At 38.2% G+C, this 20,413-nt stretch overlaps 1 protein-coding gene and 1 non-coding gene across 2 annotated transcripts; both read left to right on the top strand.

The window, feature by feature from the left end:
* Window positions 1-2,826: 2,826 nt before the first annotated feature.
* CIPK3 (CBL-interacting protein kinase 3) lies at window positions 2,827-10,427 on the top strand. Its single transcript, XM_021957196.2, has 16 exons — window positions 2,827-2,985; window positions 3,214-3,373; window positions 3,979-4,209; window positions 4,653-4,715; window positions 5,790-5,861; window positions 6,047-6,154; window positions 6,245-6,325; window positions 6,683-6,736; window positions 6,836-6,961; window positions 7,044-7,133; window positions 8,523-8,645; window positions 8,777-8,887; window positions 9,198-9,311; window positions 9,400-9,456; window positions 9,545-9,619; window positions 10,037-10,427. Exons 3-16 carry the CDS (start codon window positions 4,039-4,041, stop codon window positions 10,106-10,108), a joined length of 1,317 nt encoding a protein of 438 aa, XP_021812888.2. The 5' UTR covers window positions 2,827-2,985; window positions 3,214-3,373; window positions 3,979-4,038; the 3' UTR covers window positions 10,109-10,427.
* Window positions 10,428-13,130: 2,703 nt separating this feature from the next.
* On the top strand, window positions 13,131-13,237 carry LOC148293883 (small nucleolar RNA R71). The gene has a single exon (XR_015836967.1). It is a non-coding gene; the product is annotated as a small nucleolar RNA R71 (small nucleolar RNA).
* The last annotated feature ends 7,176 nt before the right edge of the window (window positions 13,238-20,413 follow it).

The raw sequence follows: 20,413 nt of genomic DNA, 5'->3' as shown, positions 1-20,413 counted from the left end.
TTCGAGTTTGAGCATAGCTCAGACCAAATCACCACAAGAGACTTGTGTTATTTACTAGTGAGATTCATTATTATACCTAATATAGGGGCCCAAATTATAAAAATATCCTATATGAAATGGACTTTAAAAACACACCCAAAGCCCATTTTAAACATAACAAAGAGGCTTTTAACTTCTTATAAATTACAAAACTGTCATTGATTTCTTAAAACAAGCCAACCCCAATAGCTCATAAAAAAAATGAAAAACACTTAATAGGACATCAAAGTAATTTAATAATTAAAATTAAATTAATTAGAGCTAGCTGTTATTTTTTGGGTTCTTTTTGGGTTTGTTTAGAGCTGTTCCACTAGAGAAGGCAAGGGGCGGGCTGGGGGGGTTTTGAGCCCAAATCGCGTTTCCAGTAGAGAAGGCTGACCCGGGCAGGAGATGGACCCCAGCAGACTAGGCTGGCCCGAGGGGGAGGCAAGCCCGTGCGTGAGTATGAGTTTTGTGACGTCAACCCTGACGTTCAAATTTTTTTTACTGTTGGTGCGTGCACGCGCCAACATTCAAAAAAATTCAACGAGCGCTACAGTTCCGCCAACGTCTAGCAGCCACGTGGCGTCGTCTGGACATTCCAATTGCTTTTTGTCCTCCAATCCAATGGCAACCAATATTTTTGCAATAAAAATATGGAAAAAAATTTGAATTTTTTTTTATAAAAATACCCAAAAATTAATGAATTTTTTTTTTTCTATAAATACAAACCAATACTCTTCACTTTTAACACCAAATCCTCATATCAACCGATTATGAGATATGAATTTTATAATAAATATTGACAAACATACATGCTTGAGGAAAGATTGGCTATCCAACATTACATAATAGTTAACAAATGCTCTAAACTGACAAAGTTGACCAAAACCAACTAGACAACTTGCAACAAATTTCTTCAAATAAAGGGTAGAACTAAATTTCAAGAAATTGAGAAATTTTAGTAAAAAAGATTGGATTGATGAATTATTTAAAAAGAGGTGCAATATTCGAGTTTGAGCATAGCTCAAACCAAATCACCACAAGAGACTTGTGTTATTTACTGAGCCAAAAGAGAAAAGATTAGAAGGGAGTAGGGAAAACAAAAACATTTATTATTCCTCCTCTTTTCCCTTTCGTTGTTGAGTTTACAATAAATATAAAAACATAAAATGCCAAAAATAAAAAAACCCATAATAACAAAAATTAAATATTTAAAATATTATTAATAAAACATACATAATTATTAGGAGTCCCCTTCTCTCGCCTCAATCACCTCCAGCCTAGTCATAGGAGAAATTATACAGTAGTACGGTAGTACCACATAGAAATTGACACGTGATACTACGTTACACTGAGCTTGCAACATGTTGAGTTAATAAATTTCTCTCTAACGATGTATGTTTCTCCCGAAACCTCCGTCTCTTCCTTCTTTCTTTCTGCCCTCAGATCCCATTGTTTGAAAACTTAAAACTATGCCAAATTTCAGTCGGCAGTTTACCCATTAACACATTGCATGTGCAGATCAAGTTTAGAACACCCATTACCCGTCAAAGATTATGAGAGAGAAGAGGTAACAAAAATTCCAAAAGGCTCATTAATTAGAGATCTATGAAGAAATTGAAGAACTTTGCCTGACAAATCCCACAATCTTTGTTGGTTGGTCTATCACACCATCATTTCATGCAAATTCATTACTCAACAAAGACACCGTCATTATTATTCTCTTTTCTGGTCAGCACCTTCAAACTATTTTTTGGGGTCAAAGTTGGCGCCTTCAAACTTGAGTTCACTCTAGGAAGAATAACAAAGAAACGGAGTATTGGGGAAGGCAAACGTCGTCACGGTGTAATTTATTACCGCCCAGTGTCGCAAGCTCAGTGGAACGTAGTACCACGTGCGTGCCCCAAGATTTCCGCAACCCAACCTTAAAATCATATCTGGATTATCTCTCTTCATTTCCATCGCTCTCTCGCGTCAAACCCCGGCCCTGGCCCGGCCCCCCGAATTCTCTACATCCCAATACCAGCCCCATTGCTGCTACAACACCTTCCTCCCCAATCTTTGACGGCCACAAACCCCAACTCATCCTTTGGGGGCGATGGCGGGTAATGCCGAGATGGGTCCTTCCTCATTGACCTTGAACTATGTTAAATGTGTGTTGGATTTGGGAAAAAAATGTTGAATTTGTCTTCGATTTGGGAAAAATTTGATGAAATTATTGAATTTGGGGAGGAAAAGACGAGGTTGGGTGTGCTGAGAATTTTTGGGATGCGTTGGTGTGTGCAAATTAATGAGTAGCTATGAATGCCACGTCATTATTTGATGGAAAATTTGACAATCAAACTAACATAAGTATGATAGTGGTGGTAAAAAATTTCGTGTAAAAAAGTGAAATATATCCTTAATTCAATTAAAAAATTTGACAATCAAACTAACATAAGTATGATAGTGGTGGTAAAAAATTTCGTGTAAAAAAGTGAAATATATCCTTAATTCAATTATTAATTTAAAAGAAAAAGACATTTTATCTCCAAAAAGAAAAAGAAAAAAGAAGCATTTAAGGAAGATGGAGACAAATAATAAATGATGGAGGTTGGATAAGACTGCATTTACTGATTTAGGTGAGTACTGGGGCCTGCAAGTCTATAAAGAAAGCTGTACAACACATCACATAACACATGGACCAGATTCTCTTGCGGCCGGAGAGAGAGAGGCCATACTCAATTATTAATTTTCCTCATACAATATATAAAATGGATTAAATATATATCAAAATCCAAAAATAATAGTGATTTTAATAAAAATAAAACTGAAATGATTGATAAAAAGAGGAGAGAGAATAAAATATTCGCAGCTTTAGCTTTGTCTACAACGATTCCATAGCAGTCAACATGATGTCTCTCTTTGCCTTTTGTGACAACTCAAAAGTCGTTCCATAATCGGCAACACCTCAGCTCAGCTCAGGTCAGCTGCCAGCCTCTCTTCTTTATCTCATAAACTTCCAAGTATATCCGCATGTCTTTTCTCTTTCCCAATTCCACTTTTACAGTTATCCTATTATTTTTTAATTGAAAAATAGCTCTTCACATGTATTTGTATATACGCATGTTTTTTTAATGTTCATATTCAGTAATTGCCTTCTTAAATTACTCATTCATTGTCATATTAATTCCTTGTGGTTGTTTCTTGAAGCCCAATTATTGAAGATCACTGTGACAGCTTAGAGGCGGTTTCTGTGTTCAGTTTTTCAATTTGGGCTCTCTGTGTAGAGAAATTCGTTTCTGGGTCTTCTGGGTCGGATCAATTCTGGAATTCGGTTTTGAATACCTGCACTGCGTGCCGTGTTTAAGAGGTTGGGTTTGCATATTTGACGGTGAAGGAATTTTGGGATTTGTAATAAGATCACTTTTTTTTTTGGGTAGATACTAGTTGTCAACTTTTAGCTACGATTCTTCTTTGATTGAATTAATTTTTTTGGTCTTCTTATTTATCCGGATCTGAATTTGCATTGCAATTTTTGTTTTGTTTGTTCTTATTTATTTATCCGGATTCTTCTTTGATTTATCCCTACATTCTACTACCTGGGGTTTTATGAAGTGGGTGTAAATTCTGGTTGTGTGAGCAAATAGATCGCATTCCGGTTGTATTGTATCTGGGGTTGTGGTTTTGGAACACCAACTATATTTGACTACTCTTATCATATGTATCTAGTCGGCTGCTTGATTTGAGTAATGAGGTTTCTCCTAGCACTTGTGCTATTTGTTTCAGTCACCAACACTTGTATCACTAAATTTATATAATTTTTAAAACAAGACAATTATTGCATAATTTGTTGGGTTTATAATGGTACAAGTTGTTTCTGGGTTTTGCTTGAGTTAAAATAAAGTTCATGTTGGTCTAGATTATCCTTGGCAATCAAATGCGTCTGAGACACAAGTTTTCTGATGTGCATTTCAGGACCCTTCTTTGAGAGCCCCCACAACTGCAAGTATCAGAAATTGAATTAGTAAATCGAGAATGAATCAACCAAAAATCAAGCGTCGAGTGGGTAAATATGAGGTAGGAAGGACAATTGGTGAGGGAACATTTGCAAAAGTGAAGTTTGCTAGAAATTCTGATACTGGGGAACCTGTAGCTCTCAAGATTATTGACAAAGAGAAGGTTCTCAAACACAAGATGGCTGAACAGGTCCCTTTCACATTATTCTTAGTTGCAGTTCATTCTCTCTCTTCTCCTTATTTTTCTTTAATTTTTGTTTTTATATATAATTAGACATTACATATGTGATTTAGTTACGGAAGATTCTTTTCTGTTCTGCTTTGGCTATGAGTTATTATTTCTCAGTTGCTGTTTCATTAAAATAGGAAAAGATTTTGAGATGTCTTGCAAATAGTTTGCAGGATTAATTCCACTTGTGGAATTGCATTCCTAAAATGATGTACATTTAATTGGTTGAATAATTTTGTACCTGGGAAAGTTTAGAAGGGTTCTTGTTTTTCTGTTTTCTTTTTGGTTTCTTTTTGTATGCATATCCTGAACATAATTTAAAAATTTAGCAGAAAGGAGCCTAAGAAGTTGACTTAGTAATAAAGGTCTAATCATATATGTTTTGCTTTTTCATACTTTTACAGATTAAGCGGGAAATAGCAACAATGAAGCTGATTAAGCATCCAAATGTTGTTCGGTTATTTGAGGTCTCTCTCTCTCTCTCTCTCTCTACATATATATGTGTGTGTGTGTGTGTGTGAACTTCAATGTGCAACACATGTAGTGTGTGGCTTCTACATTCACCTTGCAGGTTATCTGAAGTAGGTCTTCTTGTTATATGGATGTCATAAGTTAATGGAGGAATATCACCAACTTGTTTCTGTTTTCTTCAGCCAAAATATGCTACTTCCTTCAATAGGTTTCCAAAGAGATGTTTGCATGTCCTTAAAAAATCAAATCCAACCGAAATTTCATTTCTTTTTTCTTTTCCAAGGAGCGCATTTTTATTGGAGTTATCCTTTTACCTTACCAAATTTTATGGTATTGGGATAAATCTGAAAGTTCAAAATTGCAATGACTTTCATCAGGAGATGTTAATATTTCACTGTTGGGATGATAAACATGACTTTAGTCACGATTTTGTATTGCATATGTTAATCTTTAATGAGTACAGCTTTACTCCCTGGGGAAAACATTGTCAATTCTGTGGATTCCTACCCTCCTCGATGCCAATGTGCAGCAAATAGAAGCCTGGTAGACATCACTGCTGCTATGGAATACGAACACATGCAAAATTGCAGGCACTTTAAACAATTCTTACCAGATTTCCTCTTCTATTAAGTATCTCCTCACAACTATCAGTTGATGATCCATAGCCACTACAAATTGGCAGGAAAATGTGATTAAGAAAGAAGAAGAAAGTGTTCTCTGTTCTCTGAAAAAGTTCAATTCCTTCCCTCTGTCTTTCTTCTCACTCTCTGTTTGTGTTGGATTGTTGTAATTTAGTCATACCACCACAATATCTCTAGCCAAATAAAACATAGCAAAAATAGAAAAGTGGGCAGTTTTCAGTAGCATTAATGATGTGGACCATATGTAGCTTCCATCTAGTGTAGAGCTGCTGTGGTGCAAGATTTTGCAATTGGCTGCAGGACTAGGAAGGAAGTTTCTAGTAAGGGAAAAGTGACTCCGTTGAAAACCAGCAAAAATGGCACTACATTTTGACCTTAAGTTGATTTCCTTAAGGTGCACAGTCTATTGATAATTTTCCAATTTTTCAGGTAATGGGGAGTAAGACAAAGATATTTATAGTTATGGAGTTCGTTACCGGTGGGGAGCTCTTTGACAAAATTGTGAGTTAATTTTCTGCCAGTTCTGTTCAAATTTTTTTTCATTATCCATTTTACAAAAATAAATTACATATTGGAGTCCAGAACACAAGTTTAACCATTCCCATTTAGCATATATTCTCTTCAAGAGCTGCTAATTATTGGTAGAGAGTGCATATTTTCTGATGGAAACTTCTTTCTATTTGAAGGTAAACCATGGACGGATGAGAGAAGATGAAGCACGGAGATACTTCCAACAGCTTATTGATGCTGTTGATTACTGCCATAGCAGAGGTGTCTATCATAGAGATCTGAAGGTACTTAACCTTTGCAAACAAGTGAATAACGGATATAAATATAAGAGAACGATAAATAATAACCTTTAATTTTCATGGATTTTCTTGCAGCCAGAAAATTTGCTATTGGATGCATGTGGGAATCTTAAGGTTTCAGATTTTGGATTGAGTGCACTGTCCCAACAAGTCAGGGTATAAATAATATAGTGCCATCTGAATTCACTTTCTTTCATCATTCATCTGTAAATATCATTTGATCCTACTGATGTTAGCTTCTTGTGTGGAGGTTCTGTATAAATATATTTAAGTTGTTTAACTATTTGTAGACACAAGTTTTGAACTCTTTTTGAAATTCTTGAAATTGGTATAACATTTATAAGATTGAAGATATCTGAAATTTAGTCTCTGGCTCACTTAAGACTCTCATGTACACTGTAATCTGTGATGCACATGCGACTATTGTTCTAATTAGGTTGGTGCATTTTTGAAATGGCATGATACATCTTAAAGGTCTAGCATTTATTTTTTACTGTAAAATTGCACTTGCAGGATGACGGCTTGCTTCACACTACATGTGGAACTCCAAATTATGTTGCTCCTGAGGTGTGGATATTTATTCATGCCAAACTTCTTCCACATTATATATCTCTTTCTACACTTTTGATCCTTAATCTTGTGAACATGTACTGTCTTTGAGTTTAGGTCCTTAATGATAGAGGCTATGATGGGGCAACTGCGGACTTGTGGTCATGTGGAGTGATACTCTTTGTATTGCTTGCAGGTTACTTGCCTTTTGATGATTCTAATCTTATGACCCTGTATAAAAAAGTGAGCAATTTACTGATTGTATAGTGCAACCATGTAGTCTTCTTCATCTTCTGTTTATTACTTTCTGTTGCTATGTGTGCAGATCTCAGCAGCTGAATTCACTTGTCCCCCTTGGCTCTCTTTTGGTGCCATGAAGTTAATAGCTCGAATTTTGGATCCCAATCCTATGACTGTAAGTACTTGTGCGCATTCCGTTGATAAGCTCATGGCTTTTGAGCCGATTCTCATATCTGATTAATATAGTGCCATTTTTTGTAATCTGCACCTGGGTAGTGATGGATATTCATGCTAAAAACAAATGGTTTTATGGATAAAAAAAGACAGTTTTATTAAGAGAAAAGAAATTAGAAGCATGGTCAAGTAGTCCATGAAACACAAAACAACATAGGAATCATAAAAAGCCAAAGAGGAAACTGTTGGGACCCACTCTTGGATTTCTCCCCCTGGAACCGTAGAGGAGTCTTGAGCATGTCCAATACCAATTGGGTGTCGGGCCCAATAGCTAACTAACCTTAATCCAAGCCTTGGAGCAATTAAGGACTCGACTTCTACTTAAAATCCAGCAGTCTCCCCTGTAATTAGCACTATCCCAAATTCTTGACCTGTACGAAAATCACAATAATAATCCCTAATCCTCAAAAGAACAATCTCCAACAATCTCATAGAGGTCTGAGACACTTTAAACAAATAAAGGTCACCCTAAACATGGGCTTATCAGAGCATAGTCTACTTTGTTACAAAACTCAATAAGAAGTTCAAAAACATAAAGGAATGGAAACCCCACGATAGCAAGGGGAACTGAGAATGAGAGGAAGTGAATGCCTCCACGTAATTCCAGCTGAACTCAAGATCTACTGCCTAGGCAAAACAGAAATAAAGTTTTGGAAACCTTTCATTCAACGGTCAAGTTTGAACATCCATTCCAATCTCCTATGATTACCAAAATGATTTGAAGGTGCCTAACCACTGTCAGTTGTGAATAAACTGAGGCATTATGCTGTGTGCTTTTTACCCTTCATTGTGTCATCCATTTGTTACATATTTATTTCATATTTTTCCTTTTTTAGTCACAACAGATGGAGACAGAAACCGAGAATACATATATTGAACATTTTTCCTGCTCCGTTTCTGCTTTCCTTTACTATTTTATTGTGGTCATCTCGACCACCTTTGTAATTTATTGACTTTTGCAATAAATCTTGTTTCCTTAAAAAAAAAAATTTGTTTTACTAATTGACTTATTTATTTCCCTTTCGATTTCTTAAATTCATGTAAAATTTCATGATAATATCATCTGTTAAAATTCATGATAATATGATCTGTTACTTAAAATTCATGATAATATGATCTGTTACTTAAAATTCATTTGCATTAACCTGATTGTTTGAATATGTTGAGCATGTATAATTGTACCACAAAGTACACTTCGTGCAGCTTTTGAAGTGGCCTCCAGAACTGAGAATTTATTATTGACCAAATTTTTTATGTGGACTTTCCTTAAATGTTCCCCTCACCACCAGTTATTTAGTTGGCAATCCTGATTTCCTGTTTTATATGGCAGCGTATCACTATTGCTGAAATTCTTGAAGATGTATGGTTCAAGAAGGATTACAAGTCACTTGTCTTTGAGGAGAAAGAAGATACAAACTTGGATGATGTAGAAGCTGTTTTTAAGGATTCAGAAGTATGTGGAAGGGATTCTATTAATTATGAATAAGATTTTGTCTTTGGGTGGTAGGCATAATAAAAAGTTTCTTGAAAGAAATTGGTGCTATTCTAAAATTTGTCTGATGCATGTTCTTGGTTTCATGACAGGAGCACCATGTGACAGAAAAGAAGGAAGAACAACCAGCAGCTATGAATGCATTTGAGTTAATTTCAATGTCAAAGGGGCTTAACCTGGGGAATTTGTTTGATGTAGAACAGGTTTGCTTGTTGAAGGGATTGCTGGATTTCTTTAGCTGCATGTGTTGTACATAGTATTAGGCCTGTTACACGTTATAAGGAGTCCGATATATGTTGTGAAATTTTCCGTCACTCTCTCCCCAGCATTTTAGGTTTCTTTGGAATCTTGGTGATAAAAGACTTAAGTTTCATAAATTTGTGTAATAGGAAAGATAAGTGTAATTAGTGAAAACTACGAAACAGTTAAAATAAAACGCATTGTTCTATAAAACACATTGCTTTTTCTGATGTTATCTGCTATTGTTTATCCTTTTATAAAATTAATCTGCAGGAATTTAAGAGAGAAACAAGGTTCACATCCAAATGCCCTGCCAATGAGATAATTCATAAAATTGAAGAAGCTGCAAAGCCTCTTGGTTTTGACGTACATAAAAAAAACTACAAGGTGAGGACATGCAGAATTTGGAATTTTAGGATTTGAGGCATTTTGTGTACTATGTTGGGAAGATAACGAGTTTTATGTATTCTCTCAGCTGAGGCTTGAAAACATGAAAGCTGGAAGAAAGGGAAATCTTAATGTTGCCACAGAGGTACATATCAAGTTGTGTTGATCATGTAACTAGTAATATAGATCAGTATCAGTTAGACTTTGTTTTTACATACACTTGCATTGATCAGATATTTCAAGTGGCACCTTCTCTTCACATGGTTGAGGTGCGAAAAGCCAAAGGGGACACCTTGGAGTTCCACAAGGTACTCTTGCTTCTGTGAACTTTCTTTATTATTTGATGTGTATAGTCTCATGACATGTTTAACCAATTTTCTGGGAAATGCGATATGTAAAATAAGCTTCCTACTAGGATTTATGGTCGTGGTACTCGGGGCATCGTCTGGAACAAGTGCATGTAAGATAGAGGGCCTGGTTTTTGTTTTTGTTTTTTTGTTTTGGATTGGGGGGTGGGGGTTACGGGTACGGCTGGACAAGGTGCTGTTTGTTAGCACACATTTAATAAAAACATACTTATGTGAGCTAGCTTACTATTAGCCTACCTATCACATAACTTATCATATGTGAAACCAACATATGTGAGCTAGCTTTTTAGTACATTGGAGGTAAGAAGTTGACATACTTGAATGTTAGTTGAATTATTTACCCTTTTTTTTCTGCAGTTTTATAAGAACCTCTCTACATGCCTGGAGGATGTTGTCTGGAAGACTGAGGAGGATATGCAAGAAAAGTAAAATCAGCGTTATATTTCAACAAATTTTGCTATGATGGTACATCGCCAGTAATGCTGTTGCTTTATGTCAGCATTCTTTCTTTTGTTTTTCTTTTTTCTTGAGAGGCTTTTTCTACCCCCTATTCGATAGATTTAGACAGACATCCATTGACCTTATGGTTTCTGTGCTATTAATGTCGGAACGCATAGAAAATATACTTAGTGCTGCAAATATGAGAGATGGATGTTGATAGTTTCTCTACTGCTTGTGGGTGTACATTAGAAGACATTATGTACACTTCATTATTATCTTTTGGCAATACAGTATGACTTTAGATGCAGGCTTAGCAGCAGAGCAAGATAATAATATCCGCAGCGAAGCACGCCCTACTTAAAAGACCATGATAGGACCATTAACTTTCCAATATTGGACAAATACTCTCATCACGTTCTCCTCTGTGTGGTATCACTCATACTTAACACGTGGATAAACCCACATGTTGCAAGCTTAAAAGGGGAAAGGCTCTTTCACAAAACCACTACAACAACCTTGTGATATTTGTTGAGTTGCACAATATTTATATTAATAGTCACCTTTTTAAAATAAATAAAAAATTCATTTCAACACTAATACGTGCAAGATTTGTACCAAATCCCTCATGCTCTACAATTTAACAAAAACATATTTGGAAGAGTAACAAAAAACAAAACAAAAATATTAAAGTTATTTTTCTAAAAAATTCACTATTAAAAACAGAAACTACAATCCATTTTGTAACCAAAACTGACCAAACAGAAACTAACTCAACAAAATTGTAAGCAACAAAAAGGCAAAAGCCATGATTAAAGTACTAAAATTAAGTCAAAAGAACATATAGCTTCAAAATTAGATAGATATCTTCCTAAAATCCAATCATCATTGGGGCTTAAAAAATTCAACTTAAACAATCAGAAATTGCAGATCAAGTTGCAACCACACTAACCCAAAAAAAAGAAGAAAAAGAAGCAAATCCATCATGAAAACAAGCAACTAAACAAAGTGAAAAAGACATATCCATTGATGACACAAGTGTATAATTTCCATCACCTTCAAAAATCATACCAATATCCAATGATAAAACAATTTAGCAAATTGTAATTAAATGGAAACTGCAATGCAGTGTGTGTAAAACTGCAATGCAACACTTGTCTAGAAATTCACTGAACGATATAAGCAATCATAAACTGAAAAGTAAAAAAGACATTGTTTTTCTTTCTGGGTGTGAGGAGACTAAAAGTACTTGAACCAAAAACACCAACCGAAACATAACACAAACTTAATTTATTGCAAAGACCTTCACTGTATTGAAACAAGAAGACTCAGAAATTGACAAAATTCTTTTCTTTCAAGCTTTCAACTGTTTCCTTGAGGCTAACCTCTAATTGAATGAATTCAATACCCAAGTTCTTTGCCTTCTCTTTGGACACCTGATGATATGTTGGCACACTAAACCAAAAACACCACCCGAAACATAACACAAACTTAATTTATTGCTGTTTCCCTCTTTTCGGCCGGGTAGGCCGATTGAAGGAGTTTTTGGTCCTTCTTCTTTTTTGAGTGCGGGGCGTGCCACCACCAAGCCCCGAATTTGGGCTTGAATGGAATGTGAGTTGATGGATGTGTTGCGTCCGAGATCTGACTTTAATCAAACGATTGTTCGGCCGAGCAAGGAACCTTCTCACGGCCTATGTTCTTTCACTACCTCGGGGTCATGGCTTTATGTGAGCGACCAAATGATGTGGAGTGGGTGGAGATGAAGATTGAAGGTGAAACGTAATGAAACGAAGAATAATTGCATAAAGTAAATGTGCTTAAACTTAAATATAATTTAAAGACAAACGCGTAAAGTAAAGTGCGAAAGATAAATAACGTAAAGACGAGAATTAAAGTGCGATAAAATGAATTAAAGCAATAAATAAAGCAAGAACGAAATGAAAGCGATAAGAACGATAAAGTAAAATGAACTTGAAATTAAACTTAATTGAAGTGCGATAACAATGAAAAGTAAAGCAATTGAAATAAACTTGAATTTAAATGACAACGTAATGTAAATTGCAAGAATTTAAACTTACACTAAGAAAAGGAAGAACTTGCTACACTAGGTGCATGAAAAGTAAAATCTTAAGTCTAGGAAAAGAAAAGTGCGAGACGAAAAATAGGTTTGTCTATCTGATGTTGTGTGTCTTCTGTCTTCGTCTGGGGAGGTTTATATACGGCTTCCGTCAGCCCATGGGCTGGCCATTGAATGGCCAAATGTCAACTCTTTTAAAAATCTTTCCTTTTGAGGCCCCTTGAATCCGTGTGATTACATTGGTTGAAATATTCTGATTGCTTGATTCTCTCTTGTTTTGGAATATTATGAATTATCATCAATCTCCTTGATTTGTTTCCTTGTGAAGCCTCCATCACATGCACACTGACCTCCGAAAATCTTGGGCGTGAATCCGTGGCTTGGGCCTTGACCTTTGAGATTTCATCTTGACATTTGGTGGAACCTTGTGCCCCTTGAGTTTTTAGAATTCTAGAGTTAGCTTACCATCCGTCGACCATCTGCCAAGATGGGTGGTATAGGAACTCCAAATATTTGGATGTTGGGCTAGGCCCTACATTGTTCTATATTTGAGTTCTCAAATATTCGAATATTGGGCACTCGGCGGACTTACCTCCCGCCGAACTTCAACTCCCTTGGCCCGACTTTGCTTACCCAAGTGTTGAGAGGAGGGCGCCAGGGTGAGCAAGGAGAAAATTCGCACTAGCCCAGCTTTTTGTAAGAGGAGTGGCCAACCAAGGTATTTAAGGAGCGCCTGGCCACTTTTTAGAACCACTAATAACACGTTTACCTCTTGTATCCGTATGTTGGGTCTCCATTGCTATCTCCTCAAAGAGTTCGTATGTTTCTTCTGGAGTTTTGGTTTTAAAAGAACCACCTGCAAAATTGGTGACTATATTATGACTAGAAGGGGTTAGTCCTTTATAAAACATACGCATTTGAAGCTTCAATGGAATCCCATGATGAGGACATTGGTTGAGCAGCCCATTGAATCTCTCCCATGCTTCACAAAACGATTCATCATCTTGCTGTGCAAATAACAAGATCTTATCCCTAAGCATGTCGGTCTTTTGCGTGGAGAAGTATTTCTCCAAGAACTTCTTTTGAATGGCAGCCCATGTAGTGAGTGAACCAGGCTTCAAAGAATTCAACCAATATTTCACCTTATCCTTCAAAGTGTATGGAAATACTCTCATTCGAAGTTGATCTTCTGTCACACCTGTCAAGGGAAAAGAACTCACAACATTAAAAATATCCTTTATATGAGTTAATGGATGTTCATTAGGTAAACCATAAAAGGAAGGCAGCATATTAAGATGAGAAGATTTAAGCTCATAATTTCGAGCTACAGTGGGCAGCAAAATGCTTGAAGGAGATGCTGGAATTGTTGGGATATCAAGTTCTCCCATGAACTCATTGGCAGCCATCTCTTCTTCTTCTTCTTGGTCTGAACTTGCTTCCGAATTTGAAGGTGAAGAACCAGGAAGTTCAGTGTGGAGAGCAATACTTGTAAATGTGGCAAGAGCTTGCTCTTTTGCAGTTGACAACTCTCTTTCTAGACGATTATGAACTTCAGAGATCACCCGGTTGGGTTGCAACGATGGTCCTGCGTTCAAAGATCTGGAGCGTTGGAACGAAGACCTCACTTGTTCAAGGAACGGTCTTTTAGACATAAACTACCTGAAACAGAAAATTAGATTAATTAGAAACACTAAAAAGAATAGGGTAACCTTGGGCACATAACCAGGGAAGAACTTTCGTTCAGTCCCCGGCAACGGCGCCAAAATTTGTTGTTAATTATTATGTTAACTCGCAATTGTACGGGGCAATTAGTAGTATAGCAAGACAAGTACGAGGTCGTACCCACGAAGACTGAGAAGTTCAAATTAGTTATGTACGTAGATTACCGAATTCAAGAAGTTAGGAAGTTAAGTCTAAAACAGAAATTAAAGTGAGAGTGATTGTGATTGTGAAAGGAAGTGAGCAAACTGAAATTGCAAATTAAAGCAAATAAACAAGTGTAACAAAGAGTGGTTTTAAGAGTTGGAAAACAGATTTGGAGACTAGGGCATTCGAATCACCATAACAATTCAATTCTGGGTTATATGGAGTCAAGTAACAAGTCTAATTCAGATTCAAAGATTGATTCTAGCTAAAGTATGATTAGGCCATGGTGTTTGGTCCTAACCTTGTGTTCCTAATTCCCTAATTTGATCATTTGTTTTTTAACCTAAAATTAAGCATTAGGAACCCATTAAGCATAGAAGAACAATTTAAACAACCAAGCATGTATCTAATCCCTGTTGTCGAATGTCCATACATACTCTTCCTATTCATAGTTCAATTCGAATTAAAGCATGGTGTCTACTCTTAATTCAAACCAAGATAGTTAACAAACAAGTTCTAATGGTGATCAATCATTCAAACAAGCATGTTAACTTATAAGCATAATGAATAAGAACATGAATCATGAATCAAACTTGAAACTCCAAACTTATAAACCCAGAATATTCATGTTAGGTTACATCGAAGCCCTAGTTATGGATTTAGCTACTCATAATGGAAAAGAAACTAAAATAGAAATGGGAAAACATAATGAATGCCATAAGAGTAGAAAAACCCTTTTATGAAGTTCTTGTAGTGTCCAATGCTTCTCCAAGAGCTTCTCCACGTCTAGAAGGATGTATGAAGGATATGGAGGTGATTTGAGATGAGCTTGAGTGAGTGGTGATGGCTGAGAAAGAGGAAATTCGTAGGGAAATGGAAGGGAGGTTTTCTGGAGCTGTTTTGGTGATTTTGGGGCAGTTTAGAGTATTGGGTTGATTGCTTGAGTGTTTGGGGTTGTGGGAATGTATGAGGATGATTTCTGGATGATGGAAGTGTGGAGGATGGCTGAAGTGAATTTTGTAGCTTGAAGACTCCTCTATTTATAGGGCTAAGAGGGAGGAACATCATGATGAAATCCAACACCACCATTCCTCATTTAATACAACCCATAACTCCCACTTCATCTTGTCTATGTTAGTGTGGTTGGAATCAATCCCATCCCATACTTCTTTTGCTGCACCTCAAGCTTTCTTCACATGGGATCAAAGGTGATCAATTGTGGCTGCCTTTTGCTGCCAACCCATGTGGTCTTCTTTTGGTTGTTGAACAAAAACGAGTCTTCTGAACCAGACTTGGTGTAGGAAGGCCAGAGGTTTCAAAACTTATCCAATGGGGCTCAAATGTGGATATGTTATAGTAGACACCCATTGGAACAACTTCTATGAAGAAAGTATTCCCATCGGAGCAGTAGAAGTATGCGTTTTGGGCCTTGCAATTTGGCTGCCGAACAGAGACTGGAATTGACTTCATTTCATTTATGCTTTACATGCATGCACATGCTTTCTCTATAATAACTCCAGCATGTACCAACTTGATCCTTTAGACTTTCATAAATGGAATGCCTCCCCACTTCACTCATTATGTTGGATCCAAAGTCAGTTGCAGCATGGGTGAGGCACATGGCTCAAAGGAGGAGACAAGGCTCAAAGCTGGCAGCTGCAAATCCTCCTGAGCATGGTTCAGTGTTGGATGGGCTAAGGACTCCACATATGTTCAATTGGGCTGAATTTTGGATATGTTATACTAGACACCCAATTGAACAACCTCTATGAAGAATGTCTCCTCATCCGAATTGTGAAGATTGCTGAAATGAGACCTACAAGGTGACTTACGAAACTGGACTGACAAGAAGTGTGGCCCAACTTTGGTTTTGTCTTTAAGCTCTTGCTCTTATCCCAATCAGCCCTTAACATGCATGGATTGCATCAAATGTGATCTCTTGCTATCTTAACCTACAAAACACACAAACAGAGGTAAGTGACTCAAAATAAAGAGAAACTAAGCAAAATCACTAAGTAAAGAAGGCAAGCAAGTGTACGAAATTATGGACTTATCAAAACAGAAAATGGATTAAAAGCACAAGTTTAACTCAATAACATAACCAAATCATAAGCTAGAAGGGTACAAAATGATATACAATTATGAACCGATCAGCTTTAGACAAAGCCTTGCACATATGGCCCTTTTGCCATAATCTCGGCCAAGTCTACCCCGGCCGACTCTTCTTCTTCTTTTAGTAACGCCTCTTGATCTCTTTCTTCTAATTTTATATCTTCAACGTCCACCGCGTGGACCGCCATAGTTCTAGGCCTGAAGGGTTTGGCCGAATTCTTATAAAAGGTTGGCCAAGGTGTTGGCTACCCCTTTGTTGCCCCTCATTTTTATTACATATAATATATAATAAAATTCTCATATTTCAATTGCCCAAAAATCCTTCAATCCAGCTCCATCGAAAAGACCCTGACAGTGGTCTCATATCCGTATACATATATGTATATATATATATATATATATATATGTATATATATAATAAGATAAGGAGGGCTCAATCTAAAACCCTCCAGCCCATCGTCATTTTTTACAACCTTACAACCTCAACCGCAAAAGAAATTGGGCACCAGCTGCCAAGTCCAGCCGCCACTTTATATCCGGCCACATCTTTGCAAAACCTCCAGAGCTTTAGCTGCTCCAAATCTCGACCGCCAAAGCTACGAGACTACAGCCTAACAAACTCGGTCGCAACAATATTTCGAAACTCGGCCAAGATCTCCCAAATTTTTCAATAATTCTAGCCGCAAAAACCCCAACAATTCCGGCCGTCTTCTCGCATGCCCCAGCTCCTTCGGCCGTGCCCAGCTTCACCCGGCTGCCCTACGATTCAAGGCCCAATCGCACCTCCACCAAAACTCGATCACATCTTCGGCTAAAAAATTGGGCCGCATTCATCCACAAAACTGGGCCGCACTCTTTAGCCCTTAGCCCGTATTTTTGCTAGACTCCAATATCCGGTCGTAGATCCAAACTTCGAAACCTGGCCGCAATATCCTTGGGCTCTATCCGGCCGCCACTCCAGCCAAAATCCAGCCGCCACATCAACTATTTGAAAAATGCGGCCCCACGCCATTTAAGCATCTCCGGCCGCAATTCTTCTCCTGCCCGGCCAGGTCTCATGCGTAGCAACCCAAAAAGACCCATTTACTCGCACTTTCGAAAGTTGCCCGAGTTTGTTTTGTTCCCCTAGAAACCCCTCGAAAATTCCTCTTGATCAAAGTGCTCCGGATATGGCCTCCGGTAGATTGGCCTACCAATCCTCCTAACATGGGGCACCATATCTTGAATCATTTGTTCTACCGCACCTCGGTCGATTGCTTGGTTTCCTAGCAACGGGTTGTTCGCATTTCCGTCGGGATTATTCCAACCATCGACTCCGACGAATTGGTTGATATGAGGCCCAGCAAAATTGGTTCCGGCCCCTTGGTGAACTTGTGGGCGAAATTGATTATATGGTGGGAACCCTTGGAATTGATTGGCCGCCGCATACGGATTGTTGCCCATCGGCGGAATATTAGCCACCGGGGCTGGGTTGCCCCTAGCTGGTGGATTAAGTTGGGGCGGATTTACTCCAAAAATATTTGGTTGGGTCTCTGGCTGAGGCGCCATCGTTGGCATTCTATTAGGCATCACTAGATTCCACTTTGGCCATTTTGTTGGCCTAGCAATCGATCCAACCACTCTTTGATCTAGTGGCCATGGGTTGAGGAATGGTTTGAGTCGCCACTTGCATTCGTTGATGTTTGAAGTTATTTGACATCTCCATTGTACGGATGAGTTGTTTGATTTCCAACGAAGTGGCATGATTTGGCATGAACAATGGTCCTCCAGCGACTTTCGTAACATCTTCAACCAATGCTTGGTCGGGACCGACGACTAGATCTCGGCCGAAATTATTTTGGTCGATGGCCGTGGTTCGGCCGAGACCATTTTGGCCCGGTTGAGCGGTCGGAATATTTTGTCGCTGAGTATACATGGGGAGTGAACCAACCATCTGATTATGATCGAAGGCATGTGAATCCCTCCGACAGATTACTCAGGTGGTGGACATGCCCCCAAGTCATTTTTGCCCACAAATCACAAACTTCCCCTTCTGGGGCCGAAATAAAGGAATCATTCATCTTCCGCCGACGGAACTCAATCTTGAGCCTTCCACCAAGCAAAGTATAATATGTATAATATTTTAATTTTTAAAACTAAGTGGCCAATTTGTTCAAGAATGAACCATGACCTTTATTAGAATCTCAACGGCCTACCTAGTAGGTGACCGTGTTGAACAAAATTTTCATGAAGACCATGGCGGTGGCCAACCATGTTTTACTCCAAGCTTGGAGCCCTTCTTATTCTCGACTCGGATCTTACCATTTTTTTGGCTATGGGTTGAAATACTATGACGACTAGTACCACCCGGATGACTTCTGGCCATCAGTTTGGTTGACCCTTCATGCCCCCCAAATCCACTTGGTCGGCCAATCATGGCCTTTGGCTGGGGCTCGATAAACTTTACCACTTGCAATTGTGGTCTCACAATGTCGAGCTTTTCTCCTACAATCATGTCTATCATTATTGCATCTTGGGTCATGCTTCGCCCTTCTTTTTCACTAGATTGTAGGCCTTTACATCCTAGGATGGTTGCCTTGGGTTGGACCATATTGCAATTTTCATCGGTGACCATCTTTTTGGTCTCATCCTGTTGGGTGGACTCCTTTTCCTCAACCAATGTCAGGCTCTCAATAGGACGGTCAACTTGAACATTTGATCCTAAGGTCGTCTCGCCCATCTCTTTCTCACTCTCATATTCCCTACTAACCTCACTTTCCTCTAGAGGAGTAGGTGGAATGGGTGACCAACTTGCAACCACATGAGAATTTTCATCTTGTGACTGAGAATCAAGGTTGAGGTTGAGAGTTTGCTCTTCGACCGCAAGTAGCGAGGCAATTTCACACAAACCTTGGATCAAAAGTTTGTTGGAAGCATAAAACTCATTCGCCATATCTTTCACTTTAGATACTTCCTTTATGAAATTTTGATGTTCTTTGTCCATGCGGTCAACATATGGCCTCTCACTTACGCTAAGAACATTTTGGCCATCATAGCCATTAGGATGAGTCGTTTGGTGGGAGCCATAACTAGCCTGATCATAAATATTGGCCGGATTATTTTGGCCATCTGGGTAAGTGTATTGCCCTTCGGCCACTTGATTGTACTGGCCATTGTAGCCATGTTGGCCATTCGCATATTTTTGATATATCATATTATTTTGGCCATGATTGTTGTTTCCGCCATGTTGGCCATTGAATTGGCTACCAGAGCTATATTGATATGTAGAATCGTGTTGGCCGTTATAGCCACCTTGATTGGTTTGGCCATCAAAGCCATTTTGATCATTCGAACCATTTTGGTTCATAAGATCATATCCGCCAATATAAGTGTGCCCACCATATTGGTCACCAAATCCGCCAACATAGTTGTGCCCACTATATTGGCCACCAAATTCGCCAACATAGTTGTGCCCACATTATTGGCAACCAAATTGACTACTTGAGCCATATTGGTTGTTAGGCCCACCTTGATGGGTAAAATTATATTGGCCATAGTGTTGGCCGATCGATTGGCTATTCGAGCCATAAGAATCATAGCCATTGTAGTTCATCGGCTGATAGGAATGTTGCCATTCCTTTCGGTCGCTCATATAGTGTGTCCCACTGGGCGTGCCAAATTATGTTTCCCTCTTTTCGGCTGGGTAGGCCGATTGAAGGAGTTTTTGGTCCTTCTTCTTTTTTGAGTGCGGGGCGTGCCACCACCAAGCCCCGAATTTGGGCTTGAATGGAATGTGAGTTGATGGATGTGTTGCGTCCGAGATCTGACTTTAATCAAACGATTGTTCGGCCGAGCAAGGAACCTCCTCACGGCCTAGGTTCTTTCACTACCTCGGGGTCAAGGCTTTATGTGAGCGACCAAATGATGTGGAGTGGGTGGAGGTGAAGATTGAAGGTGAAACGTAATGAAACGAAGAATAATTGCATAAAGTAAATGTGCTTAAACTTAAATATAATTTAAAGACAAACGCGTAAAGTAAAGTGCGAAAGATAAATAACGTAAAGACGAGAATTAAAGTGCGATAAAATGAATTAAAGCAATAAATAAAGCAAGAACGAAATGAAAGCGATAAGAACGATAAAGTAAAATGAACTTGAAATTAAACTTAATTGAAGTGCGATAACAATGAAAAGTAAAGCAATTGAAATAAACTTGAATTTAAATGACAACGTAATGTAAATTGCAAGAATTTAAACTTA

The sequence above is a fragment of the Prunus avium genome, chromosome 6, assembly GCF_965620075.1.
Source record: "Prunus avium chromosome 6, drPruAviu1.hap1.1, whole genome shotgun sequence".
Classification (NCBI taxonomy): domain Eukaryota; kingdom Viridiplantae; phylum Streptophyta; class Magnoliopsida; order Rosales; family Rosaceae; genus Prunus; species Prunus avium.
Note: the sequence above shows the minus strand (reverse complement) of the source record. Positions and strands in the feature narration are given on the sequence as shown.